The sequence below is a fragment of the Phacochoerus africanus genome, chromosome 1 (genome assembly GCF_016906955.1).
Source record: "Phacochoerus africanus isolate WHEZ1 chromosome 1, ROS_Pafr_v1, whole genome shotgun sequence".
Lineage (NCBI taxonomy): Eukaryota > Metazoa > Chordata > Mammalia > Artiodactyla > Suidae > Phacochoerus > Phacochoerus africanus.
This window is the reverse complement of record NC_062544.1, coordinates 191,368,705-191,386,709: the sequence shown is the minus strand read 5'-3', so window position 1 is coordinate 191,386,709 and position 18,005 is coordinate 191,368,705. Positions and strand designations below refer to the sequence as shown.

General features: G+C 41.4%; 1 protein-coding gene across 1 annotated transcript; it reads left to right on the top strand.

Annotated features, from left to right (window-relative positions):
• The first annotated feature begins 1,031 nt into the window (after positions 1-1,031).
• Positions 1,032-15,941, top strand: TNFSF10 (TNF superfamily member 10). The gene is made up of 5 exons (XM_047786600.1): positions 1,032-1,223; positions 5,314-5,451; positions 8,146-8,188; positions 12,515-12,619; positions 14,692-15,941. Exons 1-5 carry the CDS (start codon positions 1,092-1,094, stop codon positions 15,141-15,143), a joined length of 870 nt encoding a protein of 289 aa, XP_047642556.1. The 5' UTR covers positions 1,032-1,091; the 3' UTR covers positions 15,144-15,941.
• Positions 15,942-18,005: the final 2,064 nt, after the last annotated feature.

Here is an 18,005-nt window from a genome sequence, read left to right as displayed (position 1 = left end):
GTCCTGCCTTCTATAGGTTATACACAGTGGGATGTCAATCCAGGACCTTCAGACTTGTAAGCATCCCCTGTCCAATAAACCATGATGTTTCTGTCACTGTCTCTGGTCTCTTCATTTGGTCTAAGGACAGGCAGCTGCAAGGTTTGCAGCCCAACAACTATCTAGTCAAAATAAGTAAGATGCAGGAGTTCCCACCATGGCACATTGGTTTAAGAATCTTGCACTGGCACAGCTGCCGTGTAGGTTGCAGCTGTGGCTGGGATTTGATCCCTAGCCCTGGAACTTCCATATGCTGTGGGTACAGCCAAAAGAATAATATGTAAAAAAAAAAAAAATAGAGGAATAGAAGACTCTTTGTGTAGGTATAAAATGATGGAAAGATACACACTTATAAAATCTTGTGACCTAGATAGCCCTCTACCCTAGATAGTGAATGAATGGGCTAGTTCGTATAAACATGGACTCATGGACTCAATTCAGATGAACTGGTGACTTTATTGACAGTGATCACTACAAAGAAAGGCCAAAATCTTGTTTTGATTGAGTCATGGGTTGTAGTTGTGATTGTAACACTTAGTCTTTTTTCACTCTTTTAATGTCTTTTTTTACTCTTTTAATCCGGGGGGAGCTATAGGCATTTCCGAGAGCTGCCACAAAGAAGTAGCACAAACAGAAATGTGTGGTCTTATAGTTCTGAAGCCCACATGTCCAAAACTAAGGAGTCAGTAGGGCCATGCACCCCTGAAATCTGTAGTGGCATTCCTTTGCCACTTTGTGCTTTGGAACCAGCTTGTAGTGGTTTGGAGTTCCTGGGCTTGCAGTTGAATGTTTCCAGTCTCGGTTTCATCCTCATGCATGTGTTCTCCCTGTTAATCTTCGTAACCTTCTCTTTTTTAAATGTTTTATAGTAGTTGATTTACAGTGTTGTGCTAATATCTGCTGAACAGCAAAGAGTCTTCATAACTTTCAGTTTCGTTTTCTTCTTTACCAGTAAACGAATACAAAAGGACTCCAAACTCCACCCACTTCAAGTCACTCTAACCAAACCTGCTGCCTGCCTGCCTCTGCAGCAGTCAGACCCTGCCTGGACCATGGCGGTGATGCAGACTCCAGGAGGCCCCAGCCCCGGGCAGACCTGTGTGTTGATCCTGATCTTCACAGTGCTCCTGCAAGCCCTCTGTGTGGCCTTGACTTACGTGTACTTCACCAATGAACTGAAACAGGTCGGTACCATGTACACGTTCCCTGACAGAGGCTCTCAGCCACCCTCTGGATTACTGCCTCTCTGTTGGCTGCTCTGTGAAGATTTTACAAGGGAAGAGAATGCTTCCTTTCTCTGCCAGGGACTCTAACTGCTAATGCATATCATTTCTGAGGACTTTGCAAACATGAGTTGAAGTGACTGTGTGGACGGAAGGCAGTTACAGACGGCTCCACCAGTTACTAGCAGATGCTGGCAACTAACCTCCTGGGGTAGCTTTTTTGTCTTCAACAGTACCTGTATGTGTATGTTATAATATTAGCAACTGCTGCCACTCATTGAGTGCTTTCTGCTTAATGCTTTACAGTTGATGCAAATTCTTGGGTGAGGGGAGCTGTGTCACGACAGGGCGGTGTCTGCTTTTGCTTACTGTGATACCTCTAGGCACTAGCACATAGATCCCGTATAGCAGGTGTTCATTAAACACTTGTTGAATGAATAACCCACCTTCACAAACTTGGGGATCCTGCAAGTACATAGGGAGTAGGGTAGAGTTATAAATCACTTATATTTAATGGCCGTGTTTCAGATGTGGTTAATTCCAGTGGATTTTGAATACAAAATTACTGACTCAGCCAACTCAGTTTTTGGCATTTTGTGTATATTTTAACAAATTGTATGTTGTGGGGAACTTTGAGCTAAAAGGAACTTTGGACAACTCCATTTTATAGATGAGACTAGGAACTGCTAGAGAAATGATTTAGGCAAGCTCAGGCAGAACTTGGGAAGGAAGCAAGCTAGACTCAGGTCTTCTGACAGATAGTTGATGCTCTCCCCATGACAGCAAGTTACTGAATATAGCACCAATTTCCATAAATGATCCTTTATGCTACTCACGATTTGCAGAAAATGATTGCCATTAACTAATGTCTGGGCAGCAAAAAGGGTCAATGCTGCACACCTTGAAGTCTCTGAGCCAGCCAGCAAAGGGGTCCTTCACTGAGCTCAAGCCCTGCCAAGGACTGGCTGGTCCTAGCGTAGACAACCACAGTGTCTGTGATGGCGCCAAGGGCAGTTGAGTGGAATCCACTTCTCAGAACCAAGGGCCTCTAGAACAGAAGAGCAGTGCAATAGCTGTCTCTGCTTCTAGAGGTATGCAAGTAAAAATAGCACCCGCCCTTAACGGCCAGATGTGGTTAGCAAGAGAACAGCCCCAGCCTGAGATGTGCTGGAGGAAATTCTACTTCAAAGTGTGAAAGGATGTGGAAAGGAAAGTGGGAGAGAGACACAGCATATTAACCATCATTAGTCATTCTTGGAATAACCATAGTGCCCCTCACCTGTGTGTCAGTCACCCATGTTGGCTAAGATCTGGAGAGGAAACCGTCAAATATGAAACATGTGGAAATGGGGTGCAGAGTGGCTGGGGCTCTGTACTGTTCAGAAATCAATATATAAGTGGAAAAATATCTAGGAGGAACCCATGATCTCTAGAAGGTAGGATTATGGGTGCCTTTTTTCCTTTTTATTTTTCTATATTTTACAAATTTTCTGCAGCAAATTTCTGTAAAAATTGCTATCCATATGATTTTCATACAATTCTAAAGAACAAATTAAGACATTGTTATATAGTTTTAAGAGAAAACAAGCATGTACAAAAAAAATTGACCACACACCGTCTGATCTCAACCTTGTAAACAAGAGAGATTGTCCAAAGGTTAGTTAGGGGTGGAAATAGGGTGGATTTATGTGTGTGGAGAGGGGGGAGTTGTTTTACCTTTAGAAAAGTATTCTATAATTTTCTATATTTTCCAGGCTGCCTGTATAACCTCAATATGTCTAGGCTTCATTGTAAATCTAGGGTAATAGTGGAGTCTCACTAACTTTTTAGACCCCCTCCCATGTATACTTAGGACCTTACTCAGTTTTCAAAGTTCTCCCTCCCACCTCCTAAAAGTGTTTCTGAAAATCCCCAGAGGGTATCCAGAGACCACCTGGGCTAGCCCCTGCTCTTTTCCACCTTCTCACACCCCACTTTCCAAGGGCTGCCAGCTACCCTGACCACCAGATCGCAGCACCTGTCAAGTCTGCCTTGTTCCGCCCCTGGCCTGGTCTCCCAGGTCCTTGCCCCTCTCCGGTTGAGACAGTTGCCAGCCGCTGTGAAGAAGGGAAGTTGCTCCCTCCTTTCTGCATCATGCACAGTGTTTTGTTTCAAAAAGCTAGAAAACCGTGTAGGCCTGTTTATTCAGCTTCAGCAAATTGACGCCTGGCCAAAAGGCACACGGAGTCCTGGCTGGGCGGGGCAATGGTAATAAAGCTGTTCTTCCTGGAACTGCCCCCAGGCCTTGAAGCTAAATTGAGCTCTTCTTCTCTGACTCTCCCCCAGTTTTTAGACATGCTTTTATTTCTAAATTAAGTTTCTTCCTTAGAAAGGCTTTTCAGCTCCTGCATAAATCACAGATGAAAATTAATGTCTTGGGGGTGGGTAGAGACAAAAAAATGGTATCAGGTGGCCCCCGCTATCACCCCTACTCTATCTACTAGGAGAATGTTTTACTCTTGTAATCTTAAAAAGGTGGAAAATAAACATTGACTTGAAAGTAAATGAATGTTCTATGCCAGAGTGTGGTAAAGGAATTAATTAACTCAGGTTTATCACTTTTGCACTTGAGAGACCTGAGGAAATGTCCCAGGGATATGTGGCCGACAGTTTAGATCCATATGATTCCAGCTGAAACCTCTTGTAAGTATTTAAGTTATTTTTATTTGGAAGGAAATTGTCTTTCTATAGTAGAGAGTAGATCATCATTAAATTTGATCCTTCAAGTTTTTGAGTCCCCTAAGTTTAAATAACAGATAAAAATGGCTATTTCCCAGGAGTTCCACTGTGGCTCAGCAGTAAAGAACCCAACTAGTATCTGTGAGAATGCAGGTTCGATCCATCCCTGGCATCACTCAGTGGATTAAAGGACCCAGCATTGTCATGAGCTGTGGTGTAGGTCGCAAACGCAGCTCAGGTCCTGTGTTGCTATGGATGTGACATAGGCTGACAGCTCCAGCTCCAAATTGCTCGCTAGCCTGGGAACTTCCATATGCCTCAGGTGTGACCCGAAAAAGCAAAAAAAAAAAAAAAGGATCATCTCCCATTTATTTCCCCAGAGAAACACACTTCAATGGATGGTTACAGGGAAATAACATCTCCTGAATCCCAGTTTTTAAAAATGAAAACAGGAAAAAAAAAAAAAAAGAAAAGAACAATTGTCTGACCTTACACGAACATCCTGTTTTTCCTTTGTAAGATTAATCAGTTGTCATCCTGAAGTATTCTGTCTGGGTGGTTTGGGGATGTGAGTGTGTGTGTGTGTGTGTGTGTGTGTGTGTGTGTAACATCAAGGGTAGACTTTGTTGACATTCTGGCCATTGTTAATGCTTACTCTTAATCAGGAGGGAGCAAAACTTCAAATGGTGTTTCAAGTCTCTATAGGTAAACCCCTGGCTGGTATGGACATTCGATGAGGCAAAATTCAAATTTCTAGTGGCAGTGTGGTCTGGATTCTGACATCCAGAGGGATAGAAATCCCAACACTAGAACCTACTCAGACAGCCAAAGCTCATATCAAGAAATAGAACATTATCAGCACCCCAAAGTGTGTGGATAATTTTTTACTTAGGATCCTAGAATCAAACCAGACTCTGCTCCCTACTTTGTACCTAGGTGGGTTTCCAGTTATAGAACTGGATGCATACCATGTCAGAGCTGGAAGGGACCTCAAAGATCACCATAGGGGACCAGCTCAAAATGCGAATGAAGAGGAGATGTCCAAGAGAAGAAGCTGTTGGTTGAGGGCACACAGCTGTTCAAAAGCAGGGGCAGTGAAGGGCATTGCCACGCAGGCTGCCTGGCCCCAACCTGTTTCCTTTCCACTCCTTCCAACTGCTTACCTTTGTTCAAAGGGCAAAGGACAGCATGCTTGTTTTTCCTTCCAGCCAGGCGCTTATCCAAGGTGCTAAGACTTCTCTGACCCGGCATCCATTTCTGTTGTTTTAGCTTCTAAATGAACAAAAATTAAAAGCCCTGTGCATAATATTGTGTTATATTCATCTCAACCCAGATGCAGGACAAGTACTCCAAAAGCGGTATAGCTTGCTTCTTAAAGGAAGATGACAGTTTCTGGGATCCCACCGATGACGAGAGTATGCTCAGCCCCTGCTGGCAGGTGAAGTGGCAGCTACGTCAGTTTGTGAGAAAGGTAAGTGAACCACTGGCCACTTCACCAGCAGGCGCAGGAGGTCAGAGAAGGAACATTTAACATCGTGAAGTCTAGACTCCTCATTCCTCAAAAAGGAGGAAACTGGGGCCCAGAGTGTTGAAGTGATTTTCCCCAGATTCACAGAACTAGGAAAATGTGAAATAGCACCCAGCAGTGGGCTTCTGCTCTAGAGTTTATTTCTCTACTCCAAAGAGCTTCTTCACCTAGTCTAAACTTTTTTGTCTCACATTGTGGAAACCCTGGCACAGACAAAGCAATGTGTTCAAGGTCACACAACAATAAAGGATGTGTGTGATTTTATTATTATTATTCAGAAGATAAGAAACCAAATAATGGTATTATATTCTTCCTGCATTGTTGTTCTCTGGAATAAAGGCTTTATTTATTTTTGTATGCATATAGAGATGAAGAAAGAGGAAAGGAAGAGGAAAGAAAAGGGAGACTTTTAGAAATTGAAGGTGATGGCATCTCAATTTACAGTTAGTAAATGACACAATAAAAAATACTATCTGTTTGTGAAAGCTGCTTACATAGGATCTCTAGTGTTAACTTTATGTTAGCTAACAGTTTATATTGGTAAATGTAAGAACATAATTTTACTCTCAGCGATGTGCCATGTCAAATAGTTTCTTCTCTCAAGCTGCTTCCTTTGTACAAAGGCATTTAATAATATTTACCTTCTGCCTCTCTGGAAAGGTCAGCTGAAAACATAGACATGAATATACCCTGTAAACTATGATGCATTATCATTGTTTTAAAAATTACTGGGGACTTTCCCAGTGTAGGAAGAGAATATATTTTAAAGAGATGATTGTAAGTCTGTTGACTGGTGCTCAGTGTGCACTTCCATAGCAACAGTATTATGTTGGTGGTTAAAAACTTGAGCAGTCCTTACAATAAAGTGCAGACATCACCTGTGATGCTCTTTCTACAAGAAATGAGATCAGACTTCCACTTGGGAGTCCTAGAAACACACCTGCCCCACAACTGCCCAGGAAGCCTGGGCAGGGTGCCTGCTGCACACCAGCTGTGCTGGAGCAGCTGGAATTCCATCTCCCCAAGTGACGAGGACCTGGAAAGACCCATGGTTGGGAAGGATCCTGAGGAACCTGAGGAAGGGGACCCCACAGTCCCTGGGGCTAGGGGGAGTGGCAGAGGAGAGAAACTCAGAACTAGGGTAGAAATCTGGAGACTGAGGAGGGGCCAGATGCTGGGGCCAGCACTGTGGAGATAAGAGAAGCAGTGTGGGTGGTCTTTACATGTCTCTTTCCTCCTCTTCACATCTGCCCTCCATTCTCACCTCCTGCCACTAACTAGAGAAGAGAGGGGCTGCAAGAGGACACACAGGGCTGAGTGAGAAGGTTGGAGGGGAAAAGAGTTGCCCATTTTTCCAGCACCATGAATTGAACAGAGAATTTTCTGTAAACATCCTATGCTCATAGTATGTATTATCTCCTTTAATACTCAAAAGAGCTCTGTAAGGAAGGAATCATTATCTTCTTAAAAGAAAATAGATGAAAAAGTTAAAATTCATATCAGTTAGGTAACTCAAGCAAAGTTTCCCAGGCTGATAATGAATCGATTTGAATCCAGGTCTTCTGATTATATTATAATCATTCTTGTCCTGCCTCCCACTATAGGAATTACCCTGCTCCTTTTCCTGTTCCTCCCCTTCCTTCCTATCTGGAGTCAGGGCTTTTGACGGGGGTGGGGGGGGTGGTGGGGGGGTGGGGGGGGGCATTGAACTTCTGATGAGAGAGTACAGAGGAAGTGAGTTTCTAAGAGTTGAACAATGAGCAACAGTGACAGGAAAGGTGCGCACATCCCCTGGGGGGAGAACTGAATGGAAGGAAGGTTAAAGCCGTGACATGGTTTAGACCCATGTCAGGGTCTGTTCACTTAACAGCAAGTTTCTATTTCATTCTTTCTTACCCCGCTGATTAGCACAAAGAAAGTAATATGAGGTGTTCAGTAAGATATGGGAATTTGGTAAGATATCTTTGTGTTGGGAATATCTCAGCCACATTCTCAGAAATGAGAGAGTGACACTAGACAGGTGGTGCTAACAGGTCACCACTGGATGGGCTGTGCATGTCCCTGAGCATCATGAGAGAGGGAGTGTGCCTCACACCATGAGTCTTGGGTCTGTCCAATAATTTAAAGCTCCTGGACTCTACTACATGGTGCACTTACACACACATGCATGCACACACAAACACAATCCACTAAGATACACATGCACAGCAGACACACACATGCATTATATACACGTGCAGGCAGATGCAAACACAGTGCACTTATACACACACATATGCAGACAGACGATCAGAAAGTGAGGTGGCATGGCCACCACACCCCTCAGCCATAGGCACCCTGGGGAACATTATGCTGACCTAACTTGGAGAAGGATGACTCCTTCTTCATGTGCTTTTCCAGGTGTGGTCTTTCAAAGACTTCATCCAGAAACAGAAGTCTCCCAGATAGAGGATCATCTTTTGATCACCATGTAGAGACAACTGCCTTCAAACTCACCCCATGCAGACTCTATACTTGAACAACTTAAACCTGTCTAGGTTGATATTCGGTAAACATCAGTGAGAAGAGCCATAGGCAATCTGTAGTCAGTTTAAATGTTTAGGGAAATTAACAAGCTTTATTCAATACTATTTGCAGATGATTTTGAGAACCTATGAGGAAACCATTTCTACAGTTTCAGGTAGTATTTTTTTTGTTGTTATTTAAATTTTTCTATTGTCAGTCTCTTAAAAGGATGACTAGCTCTCCATCCTCTTTCTCTCTGCTCCCATCCACATATCCCACCTCTGATCCCTGCTCAGCATCTCAAGCTGCTTAATTCTATTTCCCTCTTTGCATTGGCAGCTAGAAAGCTCTGAACCAAATCAGTGGCCCACCTGTGGTCTGAATTTTCTTTCACTTGAACTTTATTCTTCCAATGTGGATTTTCCTTTCACCTCAAGTTCTTCAATTATTTATTTTTACCTGCTAATGTGTTGTAAATAAACCATCTAAATCCTTCCTGGAGCGTGGCTGGAAAAAAATATAAGGGCTCCAAAGTTACCTGTCTTCTCTGCTTCTGACCCACTACTAGACTCTAAGCCTTTCTCTTCTTCTTTTTTTTTTTTTTTTATTTGTCTTTTTAGGGCCACACTTGTGGCATATGGAGGTTCCCAGGCTAGGGGTCTAATTGGAGCTGTTGCTGTGGTCTACACCACAGCCACAGCAACCAGATCTGAGCCACATCTGCAACCTACACCACAGCTCACGGCAATGCTGGATCCTCAACCCATCTAAGCCTTTCTTTATGCAACAGTCTCTTGCTTCATCATGAGTTTCCCAGCAATCCTTCTACCCGCGCAAAATTCTCATCCTGTGGTCCCCACACCTTGGCCATTTCCATTTGCAGCCAACAGCCTTCTCTTGACCCACATCCCCTTCAGTGTGATTGGCCAGGCCAGCTTCTTGGGCCCTCCATCTGGCTTCTTCCATGCCTGAATTTTCACATCACCCATTCCTTCTCATTCTCCATCCTCATCACCTCCTTTTCACTTCTTCAGAGAGAACTTCCCTGACCAACTTTCTAAGTAAGTTCCCCCACATCATATTTTTTTCCTTTCACACTTATCTTGTTCATTTTCCATATATATTTTAAAAAATATCTGTGCTGTTTGATTCCCTACTAAAGATCCACAAGGACAGAAAGCATGCCTATTTCTCTCACCTCTCTATATCCAGATTTTTAAATTTTTTAATTTTTTTTTTTTTTAATTTTTAAGGGCCATAGCCACAGCATATGGAAGTTGCCAGGCTAGGGGTCAAATTGGAGCTACAGCTGCTGGCCTACACCATAGCCACAGCGATGCCAGATCCAAGTCAGGTCTGTGACCTACACCACAGCTCATAACAACACTGGATCCTTAACCCACTGAGCAGAGCCAGTGACTGGACCCACATCCTCATGGCTGCTAGTCAGGTTTGCTCCTGCTGAGCCACAACGGGAACTCCCTATACCTAGTTTTAACTCTATACCTCAAACCTAACAGATTCTCTTTTATCCCTCTGGCTCTTATCTGCACCACCTTCGGCACGAGTGTGCACATGCATGCACGTGCACGCGCACACGCATGTGTGAGTATTTTGACTGAGATGAAATTCGCGCATGTGTGAGTATTTTGACTGAGATGAAATTCGCATAACATACAATTAACCATTTTGAAACGCACAGTTCAATGGCAGTTCGTGCACTCATTGTTGTGCCACCACCATCTCAGTTGACATAGAAAGTTCTTAATAAGTATTTTTAAAATCAATACGTAAGTAAATACAACTGATGAATTAAATCTGCTGTTTCTTCACATTTGCCTCACCCTAGTCTCATTTTCCTAAAAAGGCCTGAATACATATGCCAGAGACTTAACAGTCCTGGAGTATACTAGCCTGGCAGACAAAAACAGTTTTTTAATATATAGTTTGTTGCTGATGTCTTCCTATTTTTCAGCTGTCCTTTTCCAGTACAGTAAACTTCCTCATCACTTAACAAGCTCCACCTTCCTTTATCAAATGGGCTATATTAAATGTGAAGGCAAGACCTGGTCCCAGGGTCTAAGCATCCTTTCTGGTCATTTCGCTGAAGGCGAAAGCAGTGGTAGGAGTGTTGAGCACTCCATCTCTTCTAATGGGGAACACCAGATCCCTGGTCTACAGTAGACGTATGTACTATTTTCAGTGTGGAAAGAAAAGTTTGTTTGTTTGTTTGTTTCTCCCAGGTAGGGTGTAGAAATCATATACTCCTCTATACCAAGACGTATCCATGACACCCAAATATACTTATTCACAAGCTTCTTTTCCAGGAGCTGTTTGCTACAGTCAGTAGGAAATTTCCTCTCTTGAGAATTTACTTTTAAATCGAGGCTTTCCCATAGCCTCACGATGACCTCAATTGCACAGTATTTGTAATTGGATTCCATTATTGAATATTTTAAAACACAAGTGTTAAGATCTAGAAGCAGTCAAGGCATTATGAATTATTTATCAATGTAAAATGGACACATCAACCTTGAAAGCTGAGCATCCTGAGAATAACTTGTAATTGATGCTGTGTTTGGTCTTAAATTATCGTACAAATGCCCACCTATCCTGCATAAGTAACAATACCAGATAGATGAAGAGAGTCTCGTTCCCATTCATTCCTCCTCTATGGAATTTTATCTCCTCGTTTCAGTGTCCTCTGCTACTGACAAAGATGAAAGCTTCCTCTTCTCAGACCTGATCCATTACATTTTTCTGGTAACTCAACCATCTCCAGCTCTCTCACTTTCTGTCCATCAAACCTTACTCTGAGGTGTCTAGACTAAAGCACAATACATGTCTTTCTCTTCCCTGATAAAAACCTTCAGAGGCTTCCCATGTCTGTAAGATCTAAATCTCTTAGTCTAACATTCAAATCCTCTAGAGTGTAACTCCTCATCCAAGCCTGAAACTGATCTCCTCTGATGCCTGTGTCCCAGGAATGATTTGTGCATCCTGCCTTGGGGATGCTGTTCCAGCTCTGTGGGAATGGCCTTCTCCCATTGATATGGGCCCCAAAGCCTCCTCATCCTCACCTTGGTCAGATCATTGTCCTGCACCTCAAATATTCTCTTGCACTCATTCATCTATAGTTCTTTCTCCATGTTCCTAGGAGAGTGCCTGGTAATGATGTGCTGGACACTTACTTTGCTTTGCCAGAGTAAGTGAATGAAAGGGACTTCATACAAATCCTCCCCTGACCTCAGCTCTCCAACGAATAGGAATCTTTCCCTCCCTTGACCACAAATCACCCTTTTTTTCGCTGTCTTATAGGTAAATTTTCACTCTTAAATTTATATATTTACCCAGAACTATACATCCCTTTGGGGATCAGTCAGTATAATTAGTGATTAGTCTTTGAAGCCCCTTTGGGGCTATGACTTGTCCTGGACATATTTACTTGATGAAAGCATATACTTTGCCTTAACGACCAATGTAAGCATCCTCAGAAGTTTGAGCCAATCTTTTAAAGAGTGGTTTGTTGAATTTGTACCCTTTAAGGCTGTTCCAAAATACTTCGAATAGTGGTCAATAAATGTTATTTGTTTATATATTATCTCGTGAATTAGTGATTTATATGCTCATATACTGATGATCATGACCATGATGTCATTTCATATTCCTTTTGGGAGGTGGTGGAAATGACAGTTGGATGCCGGTTTGTAGCATCTATGGACAGTTGTTATGACTGCTACTCCTTTAGAATAGGTGTTAGCTAGCAAAGAGAAAAAAATATCTGAGATGATGAAAATTGGTATCACTCTGATTGTTTCTACGTATAACTCAAAGTGGAGATTTGCCAGCACCTGAGTATTTATGTACTTTATTATTTTTTTTTGTCTTTTTTTTTTCTATTTCTTTGGGCCGCTCCCGCAGCATATGGAGGTTCCCAGGCTAGGGGTCGAATCGGAGCTGTAGCCACTGGCCTACGCCAGAGCCACAGCAACGCAGGATCCAAGCCGCGTCTGCAACCTACACCACAGCTCACGGCAACGCCAGATCATTAACCCACTGAGCAAGGGCAGGGACTGAACCCGCAACCTCATGGTTCCTAGTCGGATTCATTAACCACTGCGCCACGACGGGAACTCCTATTTATGTACTTTAAATGACTCCGCAGGAGTATTGCAAGTCCACAGTTTTGTTGTTGTTGTTGTTTTGGAAAAAGGCCAGAATCTTCACTTTATTATATTCTAGTTGAATATTACCTGAGATATAAATAGATTATAGCCCAATTTAGTGCCTATTCTTCCCATAAAAGTACTTTTCAAATTAAACGTGGGCTGAAGTAGACCGATCCTAATAGAAAAATGTAGGTTGGTTTTATGAAAACCCATATAATCAACTTTGGAACCCCAGTGTGCTTCTTGTGCTTGATTGACAAGATCTGTCAACAGCAATGTATTTGAGAAGTAGTTTGATGAGTGCTGATGATTCTTTGTCATTTCTTTTTTAGAAAAGCAACAAGGCATTCCTCACCTAGAAAGAGAAAAAGGTCCACAGAGGGTGGCTGCTCACATAACTGGAACCAGTAGGAAAAGAAGCACATTTCCATCTCTAAGTAAGAGAAACAATGACTATGTGGTTTAAAAGAAAAGAGTGGAAGAATTTGTTCCAAATAACTTATTCTTTTAATTTGTATCTGAAATGTTTATATTTCTATATACAAAATACTCAGTAATCAGGTCTCAGATTGACTCTTTCCAGAAGCAAGATTATAAGATGAATAACTTGGTACTGTCTGGGGAAAACTGGCCTCAAGAAAATTCTGAAGTGGGAGAACTTTATCTTTGAGTTTCCCATACACCCTTTTTTGCTTCTCTTCTTTTTAAAATAAATTTCCCTCTTCCCCTCCCTCCCCTCCCACTCTCCCTCTCTCTCTCTATCTCTCTCTCTCTCTCTCTCACACACACACACACATTTTCATCAAATCTTTTCTTTCCTTGTCATCAAAGGTTCTAAATCAGTCACTCAGCCCTCCTATTAGCATTTTTATTCGGTTGAATCACAAAAAGTTGGCCAATATTTGACCACTTTGCACTGCCAGAAATGTCAGTTTCATGTAGTGTAATCAAATATGTTAAGCCTAAGTTTGAACTGTAGAACAAGTGTCCACATAGTGGAGCAGTTAGTGCCTGGGTCTTATAATCTAAATACCCACATTGGAATCCCAGCTGCTCCTTACCTTAAAAAGCAGAGAAAATCTTTAACTCATAAAACAGTGAAGATTAATGCAAAATGCTGGTGCATTTCAAGTATTCAGTAAGTAGTGCTTTTATTATCATGAAAAGTTTTCTACCAGGTTAAAGAAATTTCAGGCAAGGAGTTCCCATCCTGGCGCAATGGAAACAAATCCAACTAGGAACTGTGAGGTTGAGAGTTCGATCCCTGGCCTCACTCAGTGGGTAAAAGGATCTGGCTGTGAGCTGTGGTGTATGTTGCAGACGCAGTTCGGATCTGGTGTAGCTGTGGCGGTGGCGTAGGCCAGCAGCTACAGTTCCAATTAGACCCCTAGCCTGGGAACCTCCATATGCCGCTTGTGCAGCCCTCAAAAACACAAAAAACAACAAAAAAGAAATTTCAGGCATGAATTAATGAATGAAAGGTTGTTAAGGGTTTTTTTTTGGTTATTGTTGGTTGATTGACTTTTGTTTGTTTGTCTTCCCCAGCAATTGCTTTCATGATATTCCTGAACTTGTGTTTTGTAAATGATTGCCATGTTCTGCCTATGAGTGAGATCTTTATTTCACTATTACTGTTTACTAGTCATCCATTAATATGATGCATGGTTTAAACTTTTGAACAACTAAATTTTGAAGCAATCATGGAGATGAGCCCAAAATTTAAAGGAAAATCATGTTTTAGTAAGACCCTTTTTCATTCAAATTTTGGGAATTTAAAGATCCAAAGATCTGAAGATCTTTAAATCTGGGCTTTTTTTTTTTTTTGCCAAACCTTGTACCTTGTCTCATTGGACTAGAGATGCCTCCTGCTTGGATGGTGCTTTCAACTCTAGGTTACTGACAAAGACCAAGGAGGGATCAAAAGAGACCAAAAAGAATCGCAGGGATTTCTAAGCTCTAGGCTTGAGGAAATAGATGTATTTCTTTTCACTTCCATCCACATTGTTGATTTGAGCTCACCAGCATAGCAAAAGAGGCAGAGGTTCCAGACAGAAATTCTGCCCAGAAGTAAAGATCTTAGTGACCTATTCCCATGCTACTGTTCAGAGCTGAGTGTAGCAGACATGGAAGTGCAAGAAGGTAAGGGACTCCCAGCAGATCGCAATGATACAGGTGCCACTAGATTTCAATATGATAAGAATTTAGACTCCTTGGTAAGATTGAAAGAGCAGGAAGTTTTATGTTATACTGAAATCCTTGACAATCCCAACCAAAAAAATTCAATAATTCCTTTGTAGAGCAGGGGTTAAGGCTCCAGCATTGCCACAGCTGTGGTGCAGGTCACAACTGTGTCATGGGTTTGATCCCTGGCCTGGGAATTTCCATGTGCCTGGCAAAAAAAAAAAAAAGAAAAAAAGAAAGAAAGAAAAAGAAAACAGCTAGCCACAGCTATTGGGAAACTCCTTGCTTTGCTTCCAGCTAACTTTATTTCTCTCTAAATTTCAATCAGGCTCCAAAAATGAAAAAGCTTTGGGCCAGAAAATAAACTCCTGGGAATCATCAAGAAAAGGACATTCATTCTTGAATAATTTTCACTTGAGGAATGGAGAGCTGGTTATCCATCAAACAGGGTTTTACTACATCTATTCCCAAACATACTTTCGATTTCAGGAACCTGAGGAAATTTTGGGAACGGTTTCCACAGAAGGAAACAGAAAGAAAAACAGGCAAATGATACAGTATATTTACAAATGGACAAGCTATCCTGACCCTATACTACTGATGAAAAGTGCTAGAAGTAGTTGTTGGTCTAAAGATTCAGAATATGGACTCTATTCCATCTATCAAGGTGGAATATTTGAGCTTAAGGAAGATGACCGAATTTTTGTCTCTGTTACTAATGAGCAACTGATTGACATGGACCAAGAAGCCAGTTTTTTCGGGGCCTTTTTAATTGGCTAAATGATCTGCAGGGGAAAAAACCATGCCTCAGAGTGACTTTTCAGAGTCGTATACTGTGAAAATATTCCAGCAGAGCCAATAGGTTAAGGCAGCCTGAGCAAAGAGGCCTCAACCCAAAGGCTCAACAACACAAGCTTTTTTAGAAAGTGAAAAGTGACCAATTCCTTCCAGGAAAGTGAAACTGCCAAGAGACCTTGTGGAGCTCTGCCTGATATCATTTTGCTAGTAAACATCTAGAAGATACTCTGTCTCCAAATTTGTGTAGCAATTAACACCTCCTGCCTTTATCATCTACTCCTGTGAAGATTCTAGAAGAAAGAGTAGTGATCCATCTCAGGTGGGAATAAGGAACAACATTCCCAAAACTAAAGAGAAAAGGGCAACACTGAAAGGTCACAGTCAATATATGCAGTTTCAATACAAACATAACAAATTAAAGCTACGTTTAGTGGACAAGGAGCTACTTCTGAATGGTTTGTGCTTTTCTCTACTAAAAATCAGGCTGGCCAAAAGCACTCAGGGTATTTTTGATAAAGGACTCTAAAATAAGTGATAAAGTATGGCGATACCTCAGAAAACTAAATACAGAACTACCACATGACCCAGCAATCCCACTCCTGTGCATATATCTGGACAAAACTTTCCTTGAAAAAGATACATTCATCTCTATGTTCATTGCAGCACTATTCACAGTAGCCAAGACATGGAAACACCTATATGTCTATGAATGGATGAATAGATTAAGAAGGTGTGTTATGTATACATAATGGAATACTACTCAGCCATAAAAAGGACAAAATAGTGCCATTTGCAGGAACATGGATGGAACTAGAGACTCTCATACTAAGTGAAGTAAATCAGAAAGAGAAAGACAAATACCATAATATCACATATCTGGAATCTAATATGTGGCACAAAAGAACCTATCTACAAAAAAGAAACAAACTCATGGACTTGGAGAACAGACTTGTGGTTGCCAAGGGGGATGGGGAGGGAGTGGGATGGATGGAGAGTAAGGAGTTAATAGATGAAAACTATTGCATTTGGAATGGTTAAGCAAGGAGATCCTTCTATATAGCACAGGGAATTATATCTAGTCACCTGTGATGGAATATGATGGAGGATAATGTCAGAAAAAGGATATATATATGACTGGGTCACTTTGCTGTACAGTAGAAATTGACAGAACATTGTTAGTCAACTAAAAAATTTTTTTTTTGTCTTTTTAGGGCACACCCATGGCATATGGAGATTCCCAGGCTAGGGGTCCAGTCGGAGCAGTAGCTGCCAGCCTATTCCAGAGCCACAGCAACATGGGATCTGAGCCACATCTGCGACCTACACCACAGCTCATGGCAGTGCTGGATCCTTAACCCACTGTGTGAGGTCAGGGATCGAACCCATGTCCTCCTGGATGCTAGTCAGGTTCGTTAATCACTCAGCCACAACAGGAACTCCGTGTGAGTCAACTATAATTTAAAAAAATAAATAAAATAAGTGAAAAGCTCATCAGGGAATTTGGGCTCAGGTTAGAAGGAGGAGCACATTGAAAGTGGAAATGACAGACACAGGTAAATCAGCCAAAAAAGAGCCAAATAAAGATTCACCCCCAGAAGTTCCTGCTGTGGCACATTGGGTTAATGATCAGGCTTATTTCTGTAGAGGCACCAGTTTGATCCCCAGCCCGGCACATTGGGTTAAGGATCCAGCATTGCCACTGCTGTGGCATAGACTGCAGATGCAGCTCAGATTTAATCCCTGGCCCCAGAACTTCCATATGCCATGGGTGCGGCCTAAAATGAATGTGCATGCGTGCGTGTGTGTGTGTGTGTGTGTGTGTGTGTATGTGTATATGTATATATATATGTAAGACTGTATCATTTATTTGCCCTGCCAAAAGACAGCAGTTCAGTGCCTGAACATAGTACCACACAAAATATGTTCATTTGTAAACAAATGGCTAATTGCCTAAATACCTAATTGTATGGAAAAATTAAAACATCCGCTGCCCAACCCCATACATTGAAAAAACTTTGGAGAATTTATAAAGTAATATCAAAGTGAAGAAGTCCTTTTAAACCAAGATTTAAAATCCAAAGAGGACTTCCCTCGTGGCACAGTAGGTTAAGGATTCAGTGTTGTCACTGCAACAGCTTGGGTTGCTGATGTGGTACATGTTCGATCCCTGGCTCAGAAACATCCATATGCTGCAGGCACAGCCAAAAAAGAAATGAAGTTTCCCATAACCTATATGGGAAAAGAATCTGAAAAAAAATGGATATGTATATATGCATAACTGAATCACTTTGTTGTACAGCAGAAATTATTACAGCATTGTAAATCAATAATTCAATAAATAATACAATAAAATTTAAAAAACAAAAAACTAAAAGGAAAAACACTTTGATGATGTCACCTTACAGTTAGGGAAGAATTAATTTTTATTCTATATTTTTATACTAAAATGTAAAAATATTTTTTACTTTTTCAATAAAAATGACATTAAAATATATAGTCTTTGTTTATCTAGTACTTACATATGTTTTATACTACTAAGATTACTAATGATGGGGAAAAGGACTTTCATGGTATCTTTCATTTGACATGTCTTATAGAAGAAAAGGATAAATTGCTCACTTTTTATATAATGTGATAAAATATATCAGTCCTTGGAGTTCCCTCATGGCTCAGCAGTTAAAGATCCAGCATTGTCACTGCTCTGGCTCTGGTTACAGCTCTGGTGTGGGTTCCACCCCTGGCCTGGGAACTTCTGGATGCTGCGGGTGTGGCCACATATACACAATTATATGTATTGGATATAAAATATCCAATATATTACATTTTATATTTTATATATGTTTT

What these genes read in the sequence shown, in the direction of transcription:
- TNFSF10 (XM_047786600.1), top strand. Translation starts at nt 1,092, where the DNA reads ATGGCGGTGATGCAGACTCCAGGAGGCCCCAGCCCCGGGCAGACCTGT. An exon ending in TACGTCAGTTTGTGAGAAAG is followed by an intron (nt 5,452 to 8,145) that starts GTAAGTGAACCA and finishes TACTATTTGCAG; the next exon opens with ATGATTTTGAGAACCTATGA. An exon ending in AAGCACATTTCCATCTCTAA is followed by an intron (nt 12,620 to 14,691) that starts GTAAGAGAAACA and finishes AATTTCAATCAG; the next exon opens with GCTCCAAAAATGAAAAAGCT.